Source organism: Equus przewalskii, chromosome 14, assembly GCF_037783145.1.
Source record: "Equus przewalskii isolate Varuska chromosome 14, EquPr2, whole genome shotgun sequence".
In the NCBI taxonomy this organism is placed as follows: Eukaryota; Metazoa; Chordata; class Mammalia; order Perissodactyla; family Equidae; genus Equus; species Equus przewalskii.
In genome coordinates, this window is record NC_091844.1 from 53,520,913 (window position 1) to 53,542,827 (window position 21,915).

At 36.6% G+C, this 21,915-nt stretch overlaps 1 protein-coding gene across 5 annotated transcripts in view; it reads right to left on the minus strand.

Annotated features, from left to right (window-relative positions):
• The window catches only part of CAMKMT (calmodulin-lysine N-methyltransferase), a 371,890-nt gene that overhangs the window by 30,324 nt on the left and 319,651 nt on the right, over positions 1-21,915 (minus strand). For 4 of the 5 annotated variants that reach the window (XM_070572774.1, XM_070572777.1, XM_070572775.1 and 1 more), the window contains exon 7: positions 18,036-18,102. The exons of the other annotated variant lie outside the window; for it this stretch is intronic. In XM_070572774.1, coding sequence (XP_070428875.1) covers positions 18,036-18,102 — 67 coding nt within the window. The remainder of the gene's footprint in view (positions 1-18,035; positions 18,103-21,915) is intronic. 5 annotated transcript variants of the gene reach the window in all.

The following is a 21,915-nucleotide window of genomic DNA, read 5'->3' on the forward strand; positions in this document are numbered from 1 at the left end:
AAGTACTGAAAGGGAAAAAATTGTCAACCTAGAATAGTATAGCCAGTTAAAATACATTTTTTTCAAAAAAGGAATGTAAAATACATGTTTTCAAACATATAAAAGCTGAAAGAATTAATCAGCAGATCTGCACTCAAGAAATCTAAAGGAAGTTCTTCAGACAGAAGAAAATTCATACCAGATGGAAATATAGATCTATAGAAAGAAATGATGAGAACCAGAAATTCTAACTACGTGGGTAAATGTATAAGGTTTTTTTCTTATTATTTTATTCTCTTTTAAAATATAATTGACTAGTTAACCAAATAACAAGTATTGTGGAATTTATAACATATGCATAAATAAAATATAGGACAACAATAGTGTAAATACTGGGATGGGAGAAATGGAAGCACACTACTATAAGGTTTTTATAGTATAGATGAAATGGTATATCATTTGGGGATAGATTGTGATAAGTTAAAGATGTATACTATAAAAACTAACGCAACCTCTAAAATAACAAAACAAAAAGTTACAGCTAATAAGTCAACAAAGGAGATAAAATAGAATAATTTTAAAATACTCATTTAATCCAAAGGAAGGCAGAAAAAGATGAAAATAAGAACAAAGAATAGATGGGACAAACAGAAAACAAAAAACAAAATGACAAATTTAAATCTAACCATATTAATACTTATACTAAATGAAAATGGTCTACTACCCCAGTTGAAAGGTAGAGAGTGTCAGATGGGATAAAATACTAGACCCAAGTATATGTGTGTCTACATGTGGCTTACAATAAATGTATTCTAAATATAAAGCCACAAATAGGTTAAAAGTAAAAAGATGAAAAAAGATATAGTGTTGCTATTAAAAAGAAAGCCTGAGTAGCTTTCTTTTATATCAGACATAGTAGATTTCAGAGCAAAGAACATTATTGGGTGTAAAGAGGATCACTTAATAACATTAAAGAGTCAATTCAAGAAACAGACAAAACAATTCTAAATGTTTATGTACCAAATAACAAGAGCTTTGAATACCTGAAGCCAAAATGGGTAGAACTATAAGAAAACAGACAAAACCACAATTATAGTCAGAGGTTTCAATATTCCTTTCAATGATTTAATTGAACAAATAGAAAATAAGCAAGGCTATAGATGACTTTAAAAACACTGTTAGCCAACTTGACTTAATTGGCATTTATAAAACACTCCACCCAACAAAAGCAGAAAATACACTCTTTTCAAATAGATAAGGAACATTTACCAAGATATATCTATTCTGGGTCATAATTTAAGTCTCAACAAATTGAAAAGGATTCCAGTCATAACAAAAAATATGTTCCCTGACCATGATGGAATTAGATTAAAAATCAATAACAAATTAGAAATCAATATTCTCTATAACATCTCCAAATAAGTGTATATAAATGATACACTTATAAATAACCTAGGGTCCAAAGAAGAAATCAAAACAAATATTGAAGAGTATTTTTAATTGAATGAAAATGAAATTACAATGTATCAAAATTTGTGGGATACCACTAAAGCAGCACTTGGAGCGAAATTAATACCACTAAATGCCAATATTAGAAAAGACAGAAAATTCGCTAAATAAACAAAAAAAGAAGACTAAGTTAAACCCACATAATCAGAAGAAAGGAAGTAAAGATTAGAACACATACAATTTCACTCATATGTGGAAGATACAACAAACAAACAGACACATAGGTACAGAAAACAGATTGGTGGTTACTAGAGGGTAAGGGGGCTGGAAGGAAGGCAAAATGGGTATAGGGGGTCATTTGTACGGTGATGGATGGAAACTAGACTTTTGGTAGTGAACACAATGTAATGTATACAGAAGTCAAATTATAATGATATACCTCTGAAATCTAAATAGCGTTATACCACGTTACCTCATTAAAAAAAAAAAGAAATGAATGAAATAGCAAACAGAAAAATAATAGAGAAAAATCAATGAAACCAACACTGGTTTGTTGAGAAGATCAGTGAAACTGATAAACCTCTAGCCAGAGTGATCAGGAAAAAAAGGGAGAAGACATAAATCACCAATATCATGAATGAGAGAGGCAGCATCACTACAGATTCTACAGTACTAAGAGGATAATAAGGAATATAAAAGTTGTTTATAATATATACATGACAACATATCATGATCAAGTGAGGTCTAGCCTAGGAATACAAGAAGGTTGGTTTAATATTTGAAAATTGATCAATATAATTCACCATATCAACAAACTACAAAAGAAAAAACATCTGATCATCTCAATAAATGCAGAAAATGCAATGACAAAGTCCAACATCTATTCCTGATAAAACTCTCAGCAACCTAAGAATTCAAGGGAACCTCCTGAACCTCAAAAAGATTATCTGTGAAAAACCTACAGCTACTATCGTACTTAATGGTGAAAGATTACATGCTTTCTCCCTAACTTCAGGAACAAGAAAAGGATGTTTCCTATTCAACATTGCACTGGAGATTCTAGCCACAGTAATAAGGCAAGAAAAAAAAGAAAAGGCATCCAGATTGAAAAAGAAGATGTAAAATTGTCTTTATTAGCAGGCAACATGATCATCTATGTAGACTATCCAATGGGCTATACAAAAAAGCAACTAGATATAATAAGTGAGTCTAGCAAGGTTGTGGGATACAATATCAATATACAGAAATCAGTTTTATTTCTTCATATAAGCAAAAAAACCTGAAAATTGGAATTTCCAATTCTATACCATTTACAATAGCATAAAAATATGAAAGAGATAATTCTGACAGAAGATAAGAAAAATTAAATAAGATCTAAATACATGGAGGTAAGTTGGTGGACAAAAGATAGTATTTTCCACAAATAGTGTTTTAACAATTGGATGTCCATATTAAAAAAAAAAAAAGAACTTCTATCCATATCTTGCACCATATTCAAAAATTAGCTCAAAATGAATCACAAATATAAATGTAAAGCCTAAACTATGAAATGTGTAGATGAAAATACAGGAGAAAATCTCTGTAACCTTGGGCTAAGCAAAGATTTCTTAGATATGACACAAAATGCATGATCCATAAAAGAACAAATTGGTGCATTGAACTTTATCAAAATTAAAAACTTCTACATCTTTGAAAGATGCTATGAGGAGAATGGAAAGACAAGCCACAGGCTGGGAGAAAACATTTGCAAATCATATCTCTGATAAAGAGCTTATAGCCAGAATATATATAGAACCCTCAGAGTATGTCAATAATAAGAAAACAAGCAATCCAATAAAAAAAAATGGGCAAAGCATTTGAACAGACGCTTCATCAAAGAAGATATATAAATGACAAATAAGCACAGGAAAAGATACCCAACATCATTATTCATTAAGGAAATTCAGATTAAAACCCCAATGAGCTACCACTGTATACCTAGTAGAATGGCTATAATTTAAAAGACTGACCATATCGAGTGTTGGCAAGGATGTGGAGGAAATGGAATTCTCCAACACCACTGATGGGAATATAAAATAGTACACCACTTTGGAAAATGGTTTGGCAGGTCCCTTAAAAAGTTAAATATACACCTTTGTATGATCTAGCTGTTCTACTCCTAGGTATTTGCCCTAGAGAAGTGAAAGTGTATATCCATACAAAGCATATATCTATATATCTAATATGTACATAAATGTTCATAACAGCTTTATTTGTAATAGCCTCAAACTAGCAACAACCCAAAAGTTCATCAATGGATGAAAGAATAAACAAATTGTGGTACGTCCATACATTCAGATACAGTAGTAATAAAAAGGAAATAACTCAGGAATAAAAAGGAAAGAACTATTGATAGATGCAACAACATAGGTGAATTTCAAAATAATTTTACTGACAAAGAACACTGACTAAAAAAAAGGACATACTGAATGATTCCATTTATTTTAAACTCACCTCACGCCCATCACAATGGTTATTTTTAACAATACAAGAAATAACAAGTATTGGAGAGGATGTGGAGAAAAGAGAACCCTAGGAAATTGCTAGTAGGAATGTAAATTGGTGCAGCCATTATGGAAAACAGTATGGAGATTCCTCAAAAAAATTAAAAATAGAACTACAATATTATCCAGCTGTTCCACTTATGGGTATTTATCCAAATAACACAAAAACAGTAATTCAAAAAGATATATGCACCCCTATGCCCATTGAAGCATTATTCACAATAGCCAAGACTTGGAAAAAACCAAAGTGCCCATCAACAGATGAATGGATAAAGAAGACGTGATATAGACACACAACGGAATACTTCTCAGCCGTAAAAAGATGAAATCTTGCCATTTGTGATAACGTGGATGACCTTGAGGGTATTATGCTAAGTGAAATAAGTCAGACGGAGAAAGACAATTACCATGTGATTTCACACATATGTGGAAGATAAAACAACAACAACAAAGAAACACATAGATACAGAGAATAGATTGGTGGTTACCAGAGTGGAAGGCAGGGGGAGGACAAAAGGGGTAAAGGCTATACAGAAGCCGAAATATAATGATGTACACCTGAAATTAATGTAATGTTATAAATCAACGTTTCACGATTAAAAAAAGAGGAAAAAAATCTCTAGAATATATAAAATAATATATAGTGAGGAAAAGTAAATCAGTGGTTTCCTGGGGAGGGAGGAACCTTCAAGGAGCAGAAAGGAGGGATCACAAAACTTATAAAATTAAACATAAAGTTTATGGAACACTAATTTTACCATAACAAAACTGTAAAACAGAAACCTAAAAAGAAGATGCTTTCTGAAAGAGAGCAGGGCACATATTATACATATAACTAGGCCCTTTGACCTATATAAGCTTTACTAACTAAGGCATAGCATTCACATGTAAAGACATGTAAAGGATAGTTCTACCAAACACTCAAATCATGTCAACGTGTTACCTGTAATTATATTGACATCAAAGTAAAATGTATGTTGCCTCTATTTTATTTCATCACAATGTCAAAATCTTATTTCTGTTCAAAATTCATTACAAAGTAAAGTACAATTTTACAGATAGAAATATAAAACCAATAATCATTACAGAATTCCTCATGCTTTAGAAAAATCGTAATAGCTACAGGCATGTCAAACCGGTTAAGTTTAACAGGTGTAGTACAGCAGAAAGAATGCTGGGCTTTGCAGCTAGAAAGCTCTGAGTTCCAAGACTGGCTCCACCACTTACAAGCCAGTGAGGCTGAGTGCTCTATCATTGCCCTCCTCTGTGAAAAAGAGACAGCAATAGATGCATTGCACCACCAGAAAGAATTGAATGAGATAGAATATATGAAAGCACATAATGGGTGCTCAACAAATATTAGTTTCCCTTCCCTTACTCTTGCACTAACTTAGGTCTTTCATTCTGGCTTTGAGTTTGGAGTTTCAACATGAAACGCAAAACCAAAGGATTCCTACCTTGTGATTTAAAACTCTCACTAAAGAAAATTTCTTGAACAGAGAGCGTGTGTTTCAAGTTTGTAATAAAACCTAATGTCAAACATGTTCAACCTAATTTGTAATTCATTGTATTTTATTTCATATTAATTATATTTCATGGGGAGTTAAAGCATTTCTTTTCTCATATGCCCATGGTTAATATTTCTTTGTTTACCATTATATTTGCAACCCCTGGTTGGGGATAAGTCACAGTTTTAACTCTGCTGTTGAAAAGGCAGACCCTTGTGTATCTGCAAAAGCAGTCTACTGATACAATTCTTGATCATGCTTGCTAAATGTAATGAATTTAGAGTTATTCAAAAACACGCTATCTTCTTACCAGCAGTGGGGAAGGCAGTAGTTTTCTCTGCATGGATATTATAGGCATTCTTTGCAATGGACTCCAGTAGCCTTTCCCACAGTTTCTTTCATCTTGCTTCTCAAGGCCTATGTGGGCTCAGCTCACCCTCACAGAGGACACATTCAAGTCATTTACAGTGTTTACCTAACCTTGGGAATTGTTTCTCTTCTTTTAAAAGACTCCCTATTTGTCACTTGTCCCTCCATTTTTCCTGATCTTTTATAGAGGTTCAAAATGTCATATGCTAGGATCCTTTATAATAAAGCATTTTAGACACTTGGGGAAAGGAATACCATCTAAATCTAGAACAGAAAACCAAGAAGGAGAGAGGGTACCAGTCTGCTGATTTCCTAATTTGTGAGCCAGTCCATCCACAAAGTGTTACTGAACACCTCACTAGAGTCTGTGAACAGCAGAACCAAGAGGACCTACTTCTAAGTAACAAAATTATAATAGTCAAAAGGAACATGTAGCCTTATTTGGAAGACAAGACATTCCAATGACACAAAGAATTACGGATGGTCATGTTGAGGGAAGATATCCTGAAGAAGATGGAAGGTGGAATGTGATCTCAAAGGCAGGATTTAGACAGGAAAGAGGAAGAGGAAGGACATCTTAGACAAAGCCTAAAGAAGAGACAAGGGTTTGGAGGCTTGGATGCTACACATCCCTGTTTTCAGCTCCCTAAACTTTCCACTTCTTTGTTCTCAGCAGATGACCTTACTGAGAACCTACAGATTTCTGATGTCATCTTTTCCCTCTTCTTCATCTTTTCTTTTCCTTTTGTCCAAAAGGAAGTAGGATCACTTCAAGGAGAAACCCCCCCAAACTGTGCACAAGATAAAACCACTCCTTCCTCTTTCCTCTCGGTCCATGATTTTCAAACTTGAGCATGTATAGGAATCCTCAGAAAGTTTGTTAAAACACAGATTGCTGGGCTTCCATCCCAGAGTTTCTGACTCTGGGGTGGGGCTTAAGAATCTGCCTTTGTAACGAATTTCCAAGCGATGCTGATGCTGCTGGTTTGGGGACCATACTTTGAAAAGCACTACTCTAGGTCCTTGGTCCATCAAATACCCCCCTTTCATATCTTTACTTCTTTGTTCTTTGCTGTATTGGCATGCCTGCCAACACACCCAACTCTTCCTTCAACTCTGCTTCCCCTTAGTACACATACTATTTCCCTCTTGCCCTTTGCCATCAACATTTTTGCAGGAGTAGTCTACTCTCATTGCTTCACCTGCCCTTGCAACATGACCTTTCTCACAACAGTCATTAGCATTGCTCTTCAATTTGCTGACACTGCTGATCACCCTCTCCTTGAAATTCTCTCCTGGACTTTCTTCCATTGAGGAGACCACCATTTGGAATCAGGCTTCCTGTTTTCAGTTCCTTCTCAGCATCCCTTACTGGCCCCTATTACTCTGCTCCTGAAGCGCAGACACCTTCCAAGATTCTGTCCTTGGCCATCTTCTCTTCTGACTTCCCAGTTTCCATGGTTCTACTCCTAGCTCTTGATTTTGATCTCCAAATCTTCTAGCCCAACGTTTTCCTGAGACTTGAACTTTTATTCTTGACCGCTTGCTAGCTATTGTCACATCCAGAACACATATTTATGTTCTACAACCACCTCAAATGTTGCATGTCCCAAACTGCTCTCTTACTCCTTCCGCTATTTTACTTCCCACATATGGTCACTTCTCCGGAAAGGCCCCCAAATTTGCTTGCCATTCTCCACTGTCATTCAGGCCTGGACTACCTGTTTCCAGTTCTCTTACCACTGACATGGCTTTAAAAACAAAAAAACCTTTTTATTATAAAATAAAACATTGAAACGGAAAACAGCACGAAGTAAATATATGTCAGTTAATTATTATGAGGTAAATACCCGTGTAACCCCACCCAGATCAAGAAACAGAACTTTCCCTGAGTCCCTTTACGTGCTCTGTCCCATTCACCTCCCTTCCACCCCAATGTAATGACTTCCTAACTGGTCTGTGGGCCTCTGGCCTCTCCTCATTCATCAAACCAGATTAGTTAAATTTGCCTGGACACATCTTTTCTACTCCTCTATGCCTTTGGTTATTTCCTCCCTGCTTTTCATACTTAGAATGCCCTCTTCAACTGCTTTTCTTCCCTCACCTTTCATCTTCTAAATCACAGCTCAAGGGCTACCTCCTTCATGAAGCTTTCTCAGATCCCTCTACCCCGAACTGGGAGATCTTCTCTTTATCCTTACTTTGCATGATTAACCCCATTAGAGCAGACTCTCTTAGATCTTAGTAGCTGGACAAGTGTCTATCTCTCATCTGGATATCTTGAGCTTCCTAAGGCAGACACTTCACCTTATTCATCTTTATAACCCCTAAAGAGGCCATCACACTGCTGTACACGTAGCAAACTCTAAATGACATTTAATTATATTGAGCTTAATAACACAAGTTGGACTAGAATTGTGTCTAACAGTGAACTATTTTAGGCAAAAAAGTTATTAATTAACAAAATTAATACCATACCCTTATTTAAAGAAGAGTGTATATAAAATAGATACAGCAAAAAGAAAAAGCTTTTCGGCGACTGTGAAGCTAGGGAGGTTAGATCTCTTTGTCCTCACAGCCCTTCGACCCTCCCCCAAAACCCCTCAACAAAATGATCCCTCCCCCCTACAAAAAGTCCAGAAAACAAGGCAATTCTTTTAAAGAGATCCAAGTATTATTTCTGGGTCTCCCTCTTTCTCAACTAGGCTGGAATTAGTGTTTCTCAACTGGCGTAGTATTGGCATTTGGACAGGACAATTCTTAATTGTAGTGGACAGTCCCTTGCATTTTAGGATGTTTACAATCTCTGCTCCCTCCAGTACTAGTAATAAAACTTACTCTTCGTGACAACCAAACAAAAATGTCCTAGACAGTTAAGGTGTGGAGGGGGGCACACAGTCCACCTTTGGGTAAGAACCACTGGTGGATCATCCCAAAGGCCTCTTCTGATGTCTGCTACTTTATGAATCCCAACAACTAAAGGCTGTGATATAGACAAGAAACTAATCAGAATTACTCTTCTATCTGTACAGTTTTCCCCTTCCCACAGCCATTCATGTCTTCATTAAGATGACACCATTAAAATTCAAAGTCCAAAGTGAGGAATAAAGCCCTCACATGGAAGGTAAAAAAATACCTCTCCTAAGGACAAATAAGATGTCCACAGATTCACCTTTGTGGTTTTAGTCGGTACGCTAAACTCAACAGAAATCTAGGGATAAAATGGGCTTATCAAAGTGTGATCTGTGCTCCAGATATTAGAATCACCTGAGGAGAGTGTTAAAATGTCAGATTCATGAACCTCAACCCCAGAAAGTCTGATTCAGTAACGAATTTTTGTTTTTAAAAAAGCACCACATGTAATTCCCATGACAATGGGTCATGAGCCACTTGGAGAAACTTTATTCTAGAAGATATTTACCTGTTTGGGTTTGGATTTAGAATACTCTTTAGCCGTAGGTCTAGACTTTAAATTCCATGTATCGAATGTCTTTATTTTCAAAAGGGGGATTTTAAAAAGGGTGCCACTCCAGAGAAGTAAGAGTGGCCCTAAAGACAGAATTGATTAAGAATACTCTCTGCTGGATCACTAAGGGAAGGAGGCAACATCACTGATTAATCAAAACAAGATTTCATTTATATAAATTCCTTGAAACAGATTACCTGGCCAACTTTGTTGGTTTTATCTTGAAATGAAACTAATTTACATTTCCAGACTAGGAATAAGACTTGGAGAAAGGTAAGAGGGAAGTAAAATTAGGTCTTAATGAAATTTTTACCTCAGAAGATGTGCAAGATTAACTACAGACAATTGAGAGCTGACAGTAAGTCAGGTCCCGTCCTTTCTCTATAAATGCATGACATCCATAAAATAAACAAGAGAACAAGGTGAATGGAACTGGCTTTAATGAATGCAAATCTGGATGACTTTAAAGCAATGAAACACTACAGAATTTAATGAGAAACTCTCAGAGAGAACTCTAGTTCAATGGTTTCCAAGTGAAGTCTTCAGACCAGCAGCATCAGTGTCACCTGGGAGTCTTTTAGAAATGCAAAATGTTGGGCCCCACCTCACTCTCTCATCAGAGGATGGGGCCCAACCATCTATGTCATAACCAGCTCTGCAGATGGTTCTGATACAGTACTTAAGTTTGAGAACTGTAGCTCTAGCTTATCACTTAGATGTTTCTGGACTGACTTTAAAGCTGATCCCACCCTATGCCTCTATGTTTTTGTCTGTAATTTAACTGAAATACACTTATTTCAGAGTCTAAAAGGAAGACAGAGTTGCCTAACATTCAGGCCCCCTAAGTTGGTAACCAGTATATTCTATATTGATTAAGGAGGATTGGTAAAGGGTTTTGAGATCTTGAAATAAAAGGTACTAATTATTTTACTAATTATATTTTCCATTTCAAATATCTCTGATTCTATGATTATGACATTTGATTAACTTACATGGTAGCACAACACAGTGACAATAAAAAATTAGAATTAGTTCTCGTTTCACATCAAATTACAACTACGTGCCATTTGATATGAAATAAAATTAATTATTGCTTTTTAGTGTTTTCTTTTATTTTTCTTCTTTATTCTTTATTTTTCAAACTTATGAACTTTCAGGCACAGTGCAATTTAATATAGGAATTTCACTATTTCTTGCCAACTTCAAGTTATAACTTCCAAAATAATGGGATAAAAATTATTCCGATCTAGCATTGTGGTAGCAGCTTAGGGTGACCCACATTAGGCGGTTCAAAAGGAGAGAAAAGCTTCCAAATGCTTTTAAGAAGCCAGTATACCAGTGATATTAAAATCTAATAAAGATTGCTCAAGGAAACTGTGGACCAATTTTCCTGATGAATATCAATGCAAAAAGCCCACATAACATCGTATACTCCTAGTGTGAATGTAAAATGGTCCAGCCACCTTCGAAAACAGCCTGGCGATTCCTCAGAAAGTTAAACGTAGAGTTACCATATGACCATATACACCCAAGAGAAATGAAACTTGTCACAAAAATTTGTGCACAAATATTGATAGCAGCATTATTCATAATAGCCAAAATATGTAAATAACCCAAATGTCTATCAACTAATGAATGCATAAGTAAAATCTGGTATATCCATACAATGGAACATTATTCAGTATTAAAATGAATAGCATCCTGATACATCCTAAAACATGGATGAACCTCAAAACACTATGCTAAGTGAAAGAAACCAGACATGAAAGACCATGTTACATGATTCCATTTATGTGAAATGTCCAGAATAAGCAAATCCAGAGAGACAGAAAGTAGATTAGTGGTTGCCTAGCACCGGGAAGGAGAAAGGGTGGAAGGGGTTGGGAAGACTGTTAATGGGTATGCAGTTTCTTTTGGGGAAGATGAAAATGTTCTAAAATTGATTATGACTGTTGCACAATTCTGTGAATATACTAAAAGCCATTGAATTGTGTATGTTAAATGGCTGAATTATATGGTTATATGAATTATATCTCAATAAAGTTGTTATAAGAAAGAATCCCAGGGGCCAGCCTGGTAGCGTAGTGGTTAAGTTCGCATGCTTCACTTTGGCAGCCTGGGGTTCACAGGTTCAGATCCTGGGCACAGACCTACACACCATTCATCAAGCCATGCTGTGGTGGTGTCCCACATACAAAATAGAGGAAGATTGTCATGAATGTTAGCTCAGTGACAATCTTCCTCAAGCAAAAGGAGGAAGATTGGCAACAGATGTTAGCTCAGGGCTAAACTTCCTCACCAAAAAAAAAAAAAAAAACAGAGAGGAATCCCAAATAAGATATTATTAAAATATAGTAGCATGTTAAATTAAGAATTAAGACACCATGACCAAATAACTAGAAATGCAGAGATGTTTTAATATTAGGAAACCTGTTAGTATGGATTGTAATAGTTATAGGTAAAATCAGAAAAACAATTTGATCATCTCCATACAGGCTGAAAAGACATCTGCTCAAGTTCATATTTATTTATGATAAAATCTCTAAAAAGTAGGAATCAATAAAAAATTCCTTAACAAGATAAAAAGTATCATATATATTTCAACTCAAAAGCTAATGCATACTTAATGGTGAAACATTAGAGGATTCCCAACAAAGTCCTACTCAAAGATACTTAAAAAAAATTTTTTTTTTTTAAAGATTGGCACCTGAGCTAACAACTGTTGCCAATCTTGTTTTTTCCTGATTTTTCTCCCCAAATCCCCCCAGTACATAGCTGCATATTTTAGTTGTGGGTGCTTCTAGTTGTGGCATGTGGGACGCCACCTCAACATGGCCTGATGACCGGTGCCACGTCCGCACCCAGAATCCGAACAGGTGAAACCCCGGGCAGCCGAAATGGAGCGCTCGAACTTAACTGCTTGGCCACAGGGCTGGGCCCAAACATAATTATTATTTAATATTATTCTGGAAATTTTTATCCAATAAAATTATACGAGAGAAAGAAAAAAGAGTTATAAGAATTAGAAAAAAGTCAAAATTGTCATCATTTGCAGATGAAGTGATTGTTTATTTGGAAAATTCAAGAGACTAAACTGACAATAAGAAATAATAACTCATTGAGGTGACTAACCATTTACTACACAAAACCCTATAACTTTTTTATATATGTACAAATAATCTATTCGAAAATATAATGTAAGAGAAGATCTCATTTATAAGAGAGAACAAAAAAAGATAGTTTCTAAAAATAAACTTAAGGGAAATGAATCAAGATTTTGAGTGCTGGTGAAACACCATAAAAAAGCTTAAAAAAAAGAAAACACCCTGTTATTGAATAGGAAGACTCAAAGTCATAAAGGTGTCAAGTCTTAGTCAACTACGCATTTTTTTCAATGACAATGAAAATGCCAATATAATAAAAATACCAACATAATTTTAGAAAATGCTAAAAAGAAAGAATAATGGCAAGGGTCTAGTCTTAAGAGATATAGAAGTATATTAAAAAGTTTTCTCTTAAAACTGAAAGACACATTCACAGAGGACGCAGTCTTCTGATGTGCACACCTGGCTATCAATATTGAACTTGGCCTATTTTTGGTAGTGAGATTTTTGACCTTGGTAAAGAGTAAGGATGTCCAAATAGTCAGTACAATGTTATTCTAGAAGAAAAGGCCTTAATTTTTAATTTGCTGCAGTTTAAAAGGACCGCTAAAAAATACAGTATCCCCAAATTTTAAAAATCTGGCTCATTTTTAATATAAATAAAATAAATATATAATATAATAAAATATCTGAAACTGGATAACATTCCTGTGGGAGTTGGTTTCTTCAGTGCAAAGCACTGAATAGTAGGGACATGAGCCCTTCTATAAATTTGTCAAGCAAAAAAATAATGTTAGTAATAGAAAGTATACAAGTAATTTCATTTTCCTATATCCAAGATAGCAAGAGAAGGAAACAGGACTGTGGCATCTCTAGAATTCTCAGCAGTTCTCAAGATTCTGTTACCATAATTCTGGCAAAACTCACTAACAGGTGTATTTTATCAGAAAATTTCTTACAGACAGCCCTCAGCTTCCTTATCTGAGTTCCCTTCTAACCTTCCTCTTCAACCTGACAAAGGACAGATAAATGCCTATTCCCAATGTCAGTTTGTCTACAGACACCGCATGTGCATGCCTGAGAAGAAGCTTATCCTGAAATGAAAGTCAGCTATCTGATATACAAACTGATGTCTGAATCTCAAGAGCTTGACTTTCTTCTAGTAAAAATTGTTTGGTTCCATAAGCCTTATGGATTCATGTCTTTCAAAAGTGTGCTCCAAATACAAATCTTAAAATCTTTCATGTAAAAGGCTCAAAGTGTACTAATTGCTTCAGGGAATACAAAAACATGTTAAGCAGAATCCTTGCCTTCAAGAAAATTGTCTCCCTTGCTAAAATATGAACTCCAAGTAGGCATGGACTTTCTCACTCTTGTTAGTCACTACATCTCCAGCACCTAGAACAGTAGGTGGCAGACAGAAGGTGATCAAAACATTTATCAAGACATGAATGAACCAATGAACATGAAAACAAAGACAACAAGCTTTGAACAATAAGAGAATATGCGATGTTTAACTGTGGGACTATTCTAAAGCCAACAGAAGTTTAAAAAAGGAAAAGATTGGGGCAGGCTGAAAAAGTCTGCGAAGGCAGGAGGAAACGGTAATTAAGCCATCCTAGAAGGACGGATTTAGGGGCTGAGGAGGAGAGGAACAAGATTGGGAAAGACCAGAGATGGGAAGGACCAAATGTGTTAGGAGGAGAGTGCCAAGGCTGTGTGACCAAAGGACAGTGTGTATGTTGCAGGCAGTGGAAGCTAGATTGAATGAGGAAACTGAGGGCAGACTGCAGAAGGCCTGGAAAAATTACCAACTGGATCCCACTTGGTTGGGATTTACATTTTTAACATCATTTTTCACATCCCCAATTTAATCTCTAAAGGAAAATGAGCCTTAGAGAAGACATAAATCTTAAAAAGCAGGAGGGCAATGGGGCCAACAGCCAATCCTGGGCGCCCACATAAAGGTAAAATTTGGTTTATAAAAAAGTCCTAAAAGTTATAATTAGTTCCACAGTTTACTAAAATTAATGATTTATCAAAGAATAATAAAAGTCACAGGCCTAAATTCACTAGCAATTTTCACACAAAGATAAGCTTTTTTCTTAAGTAGAAACTCACTTTTAATGTCGCAGCAGGGTATATCTAATAGATTTTTTAAAAATATTGTAACTGTTAACTAATATTAACCAGAGAATGACGCTATTCACTAATTCTGGAACACCCAGAAATATGTAGACGTCAAAAACTCCAAATGGTTCTTATTAGACAGTCACAATTTTGAAGACAGCTTCAGATAAACCTAACAATTGAGATGCTGTAAATATCCCTGCTCTTTCACCAATTTCTAGCTATATTTAGTAGCACAATTTCCTTTCGTCAAGAGGTGTTTTTTTTTTTTTCCTGAGGAAGATTAGCCCTGAGCTAACTGCTGCCAATCCTCCTCTTTTTGCTGAGGAAGACTGGCCCTGAGCTAACATCCATGCCCATCTTCCTCTACTTTATATGTGGGACGCCTACCACAGCATGGTGTGCCAAGCAGTGCCACCCAGGATCCGAACTGGCAAACCCCAGGCTGCCGAAGCGGAATGTGCGCACTTAACCGCTGTGCCACTGGGTCGGCCCCATGAGTTACTCTTGATAACTCCATATTTATGTTCTCAAAGGCAGAATACCTACGACATATTAGTTAAATGAATGGATGGCTGCATGGATGGACAAACAAATGAACCATCAAATGATTGTATTAAGATCTTCGAAATGTCATGGATATATGCTTCATATATGTGCACCCTAGATTTTTCTTGGCCAGGGCTGAAGCTTCCAGGCTTTTGCAGAGATGTCTTTCAATTTAGCAACAATCATCTTGGGATTAAAATGCAACAGAGGGAGTAAGAAAATTTGTAACGGAAGAGCGTAATTCTAGGCAAGGGTTGTGGTGTTTATGAGAGCAGGGGTGGATTTACTGGGAAGCTAATGAAGCGTAAGCTCAACCCTCATTTGCCCAGGCCCCTTCCAGGGCCCACAAGGAGCCCCAGTGATGTGTTCACATGGTCATATGTTTATGTAAAATTTGCCAAAGTAAAGTACAATCAAATTTATCCTTCTAAAGAGGGCCCTCAAAATAAGTTTCAGGTCCCACGCAACCTGGGTCTGCCCTGTCTGAGCGGTCGGAAGAGGCTGGTAGGAGGAGGAATGCTGGTAGTTACTGAGAACATCGTCAGAGCAGTAGGAACAGGAGCTTGGGGTACCAGTCAGGTTTCTGGGTGCCTTCTCATTCCTTTTTTAAAACACCATTTCCTAGGTTCACATTTCTCATACCACGATGCCTTTCTGCTTTTACATCTTCTTTGCAAATGAAGTCACAGGAGACATTCAGCTGTTACAAACTTCATGTCAAGGTTTGAAGTGCTTTTTAATAGCAGAAATATTTGGCTCACGTGTGGGCTTTGTAGCTATGGTAAATACCTCTTAGTTATCTGTCGCTACTGTTATTCCACACCTCCAATTTGGAAGAGAAATTCTGCATATGCATTGAGGCACTAAAAGAGAATATTGAACTATATCTTAGCTCTTTTGTGAACGGTTTCCTTTTATTTCTTCCCGCATGGAGCTAATGCTTTCATCATATTGTACTGGTTATGGGTGGGAAAACAGTGGATGGAAGGGGAATGCTGATTATTACATCACTGGTTGACAGTTTCCTCTTAGCTTCTTAAAGGTTAAGTGGTCAAGTAGCTCCTTAATATGAGATCAAGGCATTTCCAGAACTGACTCATCCACCTGTTTTCTAGCAAAGTGCTTTAGTAGACTTCGGACAAAATACCTGTGGTACTTAGAAGAAAATGACCACAATTTATATGAGATAAAGACAGGAGAAAACCCTCATCTTGGAGGTTTGCATATGACTATTGACATATAGGATATATGTCCAGGTACATATCAGAACAATATATTTAGAAATAGTATTTTTGAGAACAGATAAATAGAAACAAAGGCTATTAAGCATTTCAGATATGTCCTGTGTTGAACTATGACCTTTTGCCTCTGTATGTAACTCAATTATTTTATGAAGAGGTGATAGAAAATATTATTGCACTCCATAAGTTAAACACTTCACATTTTTATTCCTCAAAATGCAGCATTTTAGAATTCTAGATATGTTTATTAATTAGTGATTATTAACACCCAGTAAACAACACTACATCTCGTAAAAACACAATCTCTCTTCACAGCATGACGCTGAAATCTATTATTCCCTGATTCCATATGCTGAAATACACTCAAATGGTCACAAATGACCTTAAGCATTAAATAAATGTAAATGAGGACAACATGGAAAATGTGCTTTTGATTGATAACTAAAAGACCAGGTTGAAAATCACGTCCCAAAATGAAGGGAATGGCAGTCTGCACTGTGGAGTAAAGGCTTTCCTAAGAATGAAGCACATGCAGGTAAAAGCAGATTGCTCTTTCTCTGGACCTGCCAGAGGTTTTCTGGGAAACAGAACTGGTTTGTTCATTTATACGAGAAACACAGAGCTGTTTTACTGCCCCCTGTGCCATCCGCTTACTCTGAACATTCTAACGCAGGATTTAAAAATACTATATACACACTGCATTACATTCACCAGCTAATATAAGAGAAAAAAATTATTGCTATTCCATAGCTGCATCCCAATATGTTGACCACTTTAGTTGTTAAGCATTGTGGCCGTTCATCTTCCTTTTCCCCCGCAAACTGAGCAAGTGGGGTAGGAAAGCATCCTCAATGTAGAGAAAACTCAAAATGTCAAAGGAGGACAGATTAACAGTAATAAATAAACTACGTAATTACTTAAAAATTAGATTGCTCTTCTAATAACATCTGTGGTTAAATTATAAAGGAAAAATGCACAAATACAGGTATGTCATGTGAAAACTACTAAATGATTATTCATTCCTTTAGGTCCATACCAACAGGGCAAAAATGAAAACACAGCATCACAAAAAACACCATTGGTTTGGTTGAGGGTAAACATTTCTCCTAGTTTAGATAAGAAGTAACAGAATCTAAAAGGCAACGGATACCTATATTATTTTAAAATCATGGACTAGAGCAGTGTTTCTCAGTCTTGGCACTACTGACATTTTGGGCCAGATATTTCTTTGTTGTGGGGCTGTCTTGTGTATTGTAGGATGTTTCGCAGCATCCCTGGCCTCCATCACCAGATGCCAGTGGCAACCCCATCCCCCTAGTCATGACAAAAAAAAAAGTCCCTGGGGTAAAATTGCCCCTGGGTTGGGAACCAGGGGAATAGAGCCATTCAGAGGAAGGTCCCAGGCTGAACTTTTCCTACCCTCAGATTGTACACTCTCAATCCTGAAATCATTCCCCATGCAGTGTTTAATATACTTATCTTCAGTCCTTCTCATCTATTAATTAAAGATAATGAGAATGCCTGCCTGCTTCATTATGGGCTCTTGTGAGAATAAGATACTTTTAAAGTGCTTAGAACTGTGCCTGACACACAGTAAGTGCTCAATAAATTTTAACTAGTATCATTTTTAATAATCATCCATAGTATCGAGAAAAGCAGTTTCAACCAGAGTGTTTTAATGTGGAATGGTATCTTACCAGCTTGATATTTTCTGAGTCTTAAACACACCAGCCTTCTGATTCCTTGTGATGATATCTTTCACATCTATAGGATATGGTTAAGAAAGCTTCTACAGAGATAGTCAACTGACTCCACCCCCCCCCCTCCCCAAAAAGGCCCGTAAACAGTGATCTTATTGCACCTGGGATCAGCACGGTGAAGAGAGAAGACCTGTAGGGTGTGAGGCAGGAGAAGGGTCTAGTCCTGGCTCTACCACCAAGTGTTGAATTACTGCCACAGGCAAGCTCTTCTCATTCCCTGGGCTGCAGTTTTGTCATGTGTGAAATGTACATTCAGGGAGAACGATGGCAAGGCCCAGGGTTATGGACGCTGCTGGGGGGAGATGACTGTTATCGGTGCCACGCTCCTCTTGCTTAAAAGAGCTAGGAGTCCAAAGGCAAGCCTCTTTCGGTCAGTGAGGAGGGCAATGGCAGTCTGCTGAGACATTCTAAGTTTTCCAATCTCCTAAATGCTACCAGGGAGGGTGGGATGAGCATCAGGGGAAGACTTGAGAGGAAGTGAGACAAGGACATGGAGCAAAGCTTGGAGAATCTTTGAGAGAAAACAAATTACCGAAGAAGAAAGTCAATCCAGTGAAAGGCCCCTTGAAGAACTGTCCTTACAGACTTCTGCTCTGGCCTCTGGCCATCTGCTAGCATGTGAAGACTTGTACAGAAAGAGCCACATTTATTGAAGAGACCTTTTGAGGAGCTGGTCCATCACATCACAGAGCACCATCTTTATGAGGGCCCACGGGGAAAAAATCATGTCAGGTTTCAACACCACGAAAAGCTAGACTTCAGATCAAATAGTTTTGCTTCAACTTCTGGACACTATGAATTTTATAACCGTTCCTCTTTCTCTTTTTGCTCTAGTCCCTGTGCAACTCAGAGGCAAATGTAGGACTTCAGTCTAACAACCACAAAAGCTCCTAAGGCATATATTTTTTGTACTGACCTCTATTCCTGGCTTCATCATATTTTCCTGGCTTTCTAATGTCCAACTGCCCTCACTTCCTCATTTTTTTATATGGTATATTCTATGCGTCACTGTAAGAACCCTCAAATTCCCTCTTTTGGAATAAGGCGGGCTTAAATAAACAAGAAATAAACTAATTCCAGCGACGGCTGCAAGCTGAACTAAATTGGGCCCATGGGGAGGACACCAAGCAGACAAGCGATGTTCCCTTATTGCTAAGAAAAACAGATTTCCGGAATGCTCGAAACAAGCACTGGCCAAGATCTCCCTGCAAGAACAGAGCCACAGGACTTTTTAACCCAAATCTCTGCTTGGAACACCAGGCACACCCATTTCTCCTCTGAGTGAATAAGCAGGTACTGTGATAGCTTTCTTCTCCCAGGAGTGGGTAGGAAAAATCAATTAGGTCTCCTAATGAAGGGCTTTGTTGAGGTTTACAAAAGCGCTATAATGCAGACTTTTTTTTTTCTGGGTGAACTTTCCTGTATGCAAATTAAATACTGTTAAATTACATTCATTAAAAAAATAAAAGAGACTAATTTGCCTACTTGTTTTGATTAACTAAAATGACACATCGGCCTACAGTTCTGTCTATTTCAGGAAGAAAGTATTTCAGGAAAGTCTTCTAAATGAAATGTCTTGTAGAAAAGGACAGCTGACATCTTTATTCTGAGAAGAACAAAATTAGTAAAGAGTCAACTGACAACTGTTTTTGATTAAACTCCCCTACACTCCGGCCACACCCTACTCAGCGTTTCCATGACATCCAACCACACGCCATAGTGTGCCCGGTACACCTGTCGAGTCGTATGAGTACATGACTAATCTATCAAGCAAAACATATTATTTTGTTAGTGGAGGTAATACTTTTTATAAAATAGTCACAGGGAAGTTAAATTATATAACTCAGAAAACCTATTAATAATTTTTAGTAAACATCTTAACACTATATACTTTTATACAATTTATAAACCTGTGACTCCAGGTGGTCAGGCTGAAGCAAGCAAATATATTTATATTCTAGAAGCAATTTTTTTTAACGAAAAAATTCACAGCAGAATTTAGGCTGCTTTATTTTTAGAACTAGGAAGGGAATATATTTTGTAGTTTAGGAGGTATTTTTTATATGAAAACAAGTACAAAGAGAAAAAAATGGCAACACTGTATTAAAATATTTCCTTAAGAGATATATTCTCATATTCTGCTCCCCACCCTTTACTTTAGGTCAGATTTTGAGGTGGTTCCTCTGACTGGCACTGTGTCCGTTAATAGATTTTATCATTCTTCTGTCACCTCAGGGTAATAAAGGAAATTCAATCAAATCAAGTCGATACGTCCAGAATAGCATTCAACAGGATGGACCAAATCGTGTTCTCTGAACTGCACCCACCTTCTGGAAGACTTCAATGGCAGGTACTGGGTGCAGAGAAAGCCTTAATGTGATTTCTGATTACATAGATACAGAGCAATCGCCTCCAATCTCCTTGTCTGGGCAACTGAACTTCCAGAGTCATAGGATATATGCTTGTGGCTAAAAGGAAACCAGATTCTATCTTTCGATTTCCTTTCCCAATAAAGCATAGTTCAGGAGTGGGGCTCCATTTTAATTTTTCTGATTTTTATTCTTAAAATATATATTTTTGTATAATGACAGTAACAGTTATTTAAACAAATTGTATACATAAGTTCTATATATGTAAATATAATTAAGTGAATTATATATAAAATATTGTTTAAAATATTAGCCTCCTCCTGTAACTAGTGATCGTTTTATTATCAGTAGTTGCATACACATTTTCAGAGTTGGCATTGTTCTTTAAGCAAGAAAGTATTTTTAAAATAATAACATTGTGATTCACAAAGCATTACTTTCTTGGCTTATGTTAACTTTATTTTCATTGGACCATTAAAGGTGGGGGTATGAAACTACGAAATTATAATTCCTGTTCATTTCGATCTCTATAGGTTTTAAAAAATGCTTGATGTAGCAATATTTGCTAATTTAAAGGCTGAATATATTCTTAAATGTGCTTGTTACTCAAATGAATTGAGAGGATGACAGAGAGGTACTTGGAATTCTGTTAGTAATGTCAACTGTTAAGTTTACGGATGAGAGGCATTTTCTTCCAGAGGATGCTGAGGAAATGCAAGATGACACTCACCATATCATTCTAGTTTTGGGTGAAACAGAATGGTTTAATGGGGAAAAAAAAAAGCTTTGAAGTCAAATGAACCTGGCTCCTAGTGCTGGTTCTGATACATAGTGGCTGTGCGAACTTGGGTAAATTAACCTCTCTGGGCACCATCTCAAAAACAGGAATAATGACACCTATTTTATAGGATTAATGGAGTATCCCACAGAATAAGCCTGACACATCGTAGGTGCCTAATTCATGTCAATTCATTATCTTTTTCAATAATTCAGGCAAGAGCTTTGGAAGGATGAAGAGGCTGGTGACAGTAACTAAAATGAGGTTTGGCACTTATGCTTTATTTTCTTTTCCCTACTGCTCAGAACTAATTTATGTGAACATTTATATTGTAAAATATAATATATATTTAAGTATATATTGTAGACTATACTATATAAGTAAATTTATATTTATATTGTAAATAAGTAGAAGGAATCAAAGAACTTCTGCCCTGGAGGTTTGCAGTGTCTTTCCCACGGATAAACATGCTCTAGCCGAGGCATAGTTCTGTGTCCCACGAGAACAGAGACTTGGTCTGACTTTCCACTGCTGTACCTTTAGCACCTGAAATGGCATGCAATTAATAGTGGTTGAAATAATTTTAATTACTTAATCAGCTTAACTTATTATATAATTTGTATTTAATTTTCAAAGTTATTTGTTGAGCTCCTACTCCATGTGAGGCGCA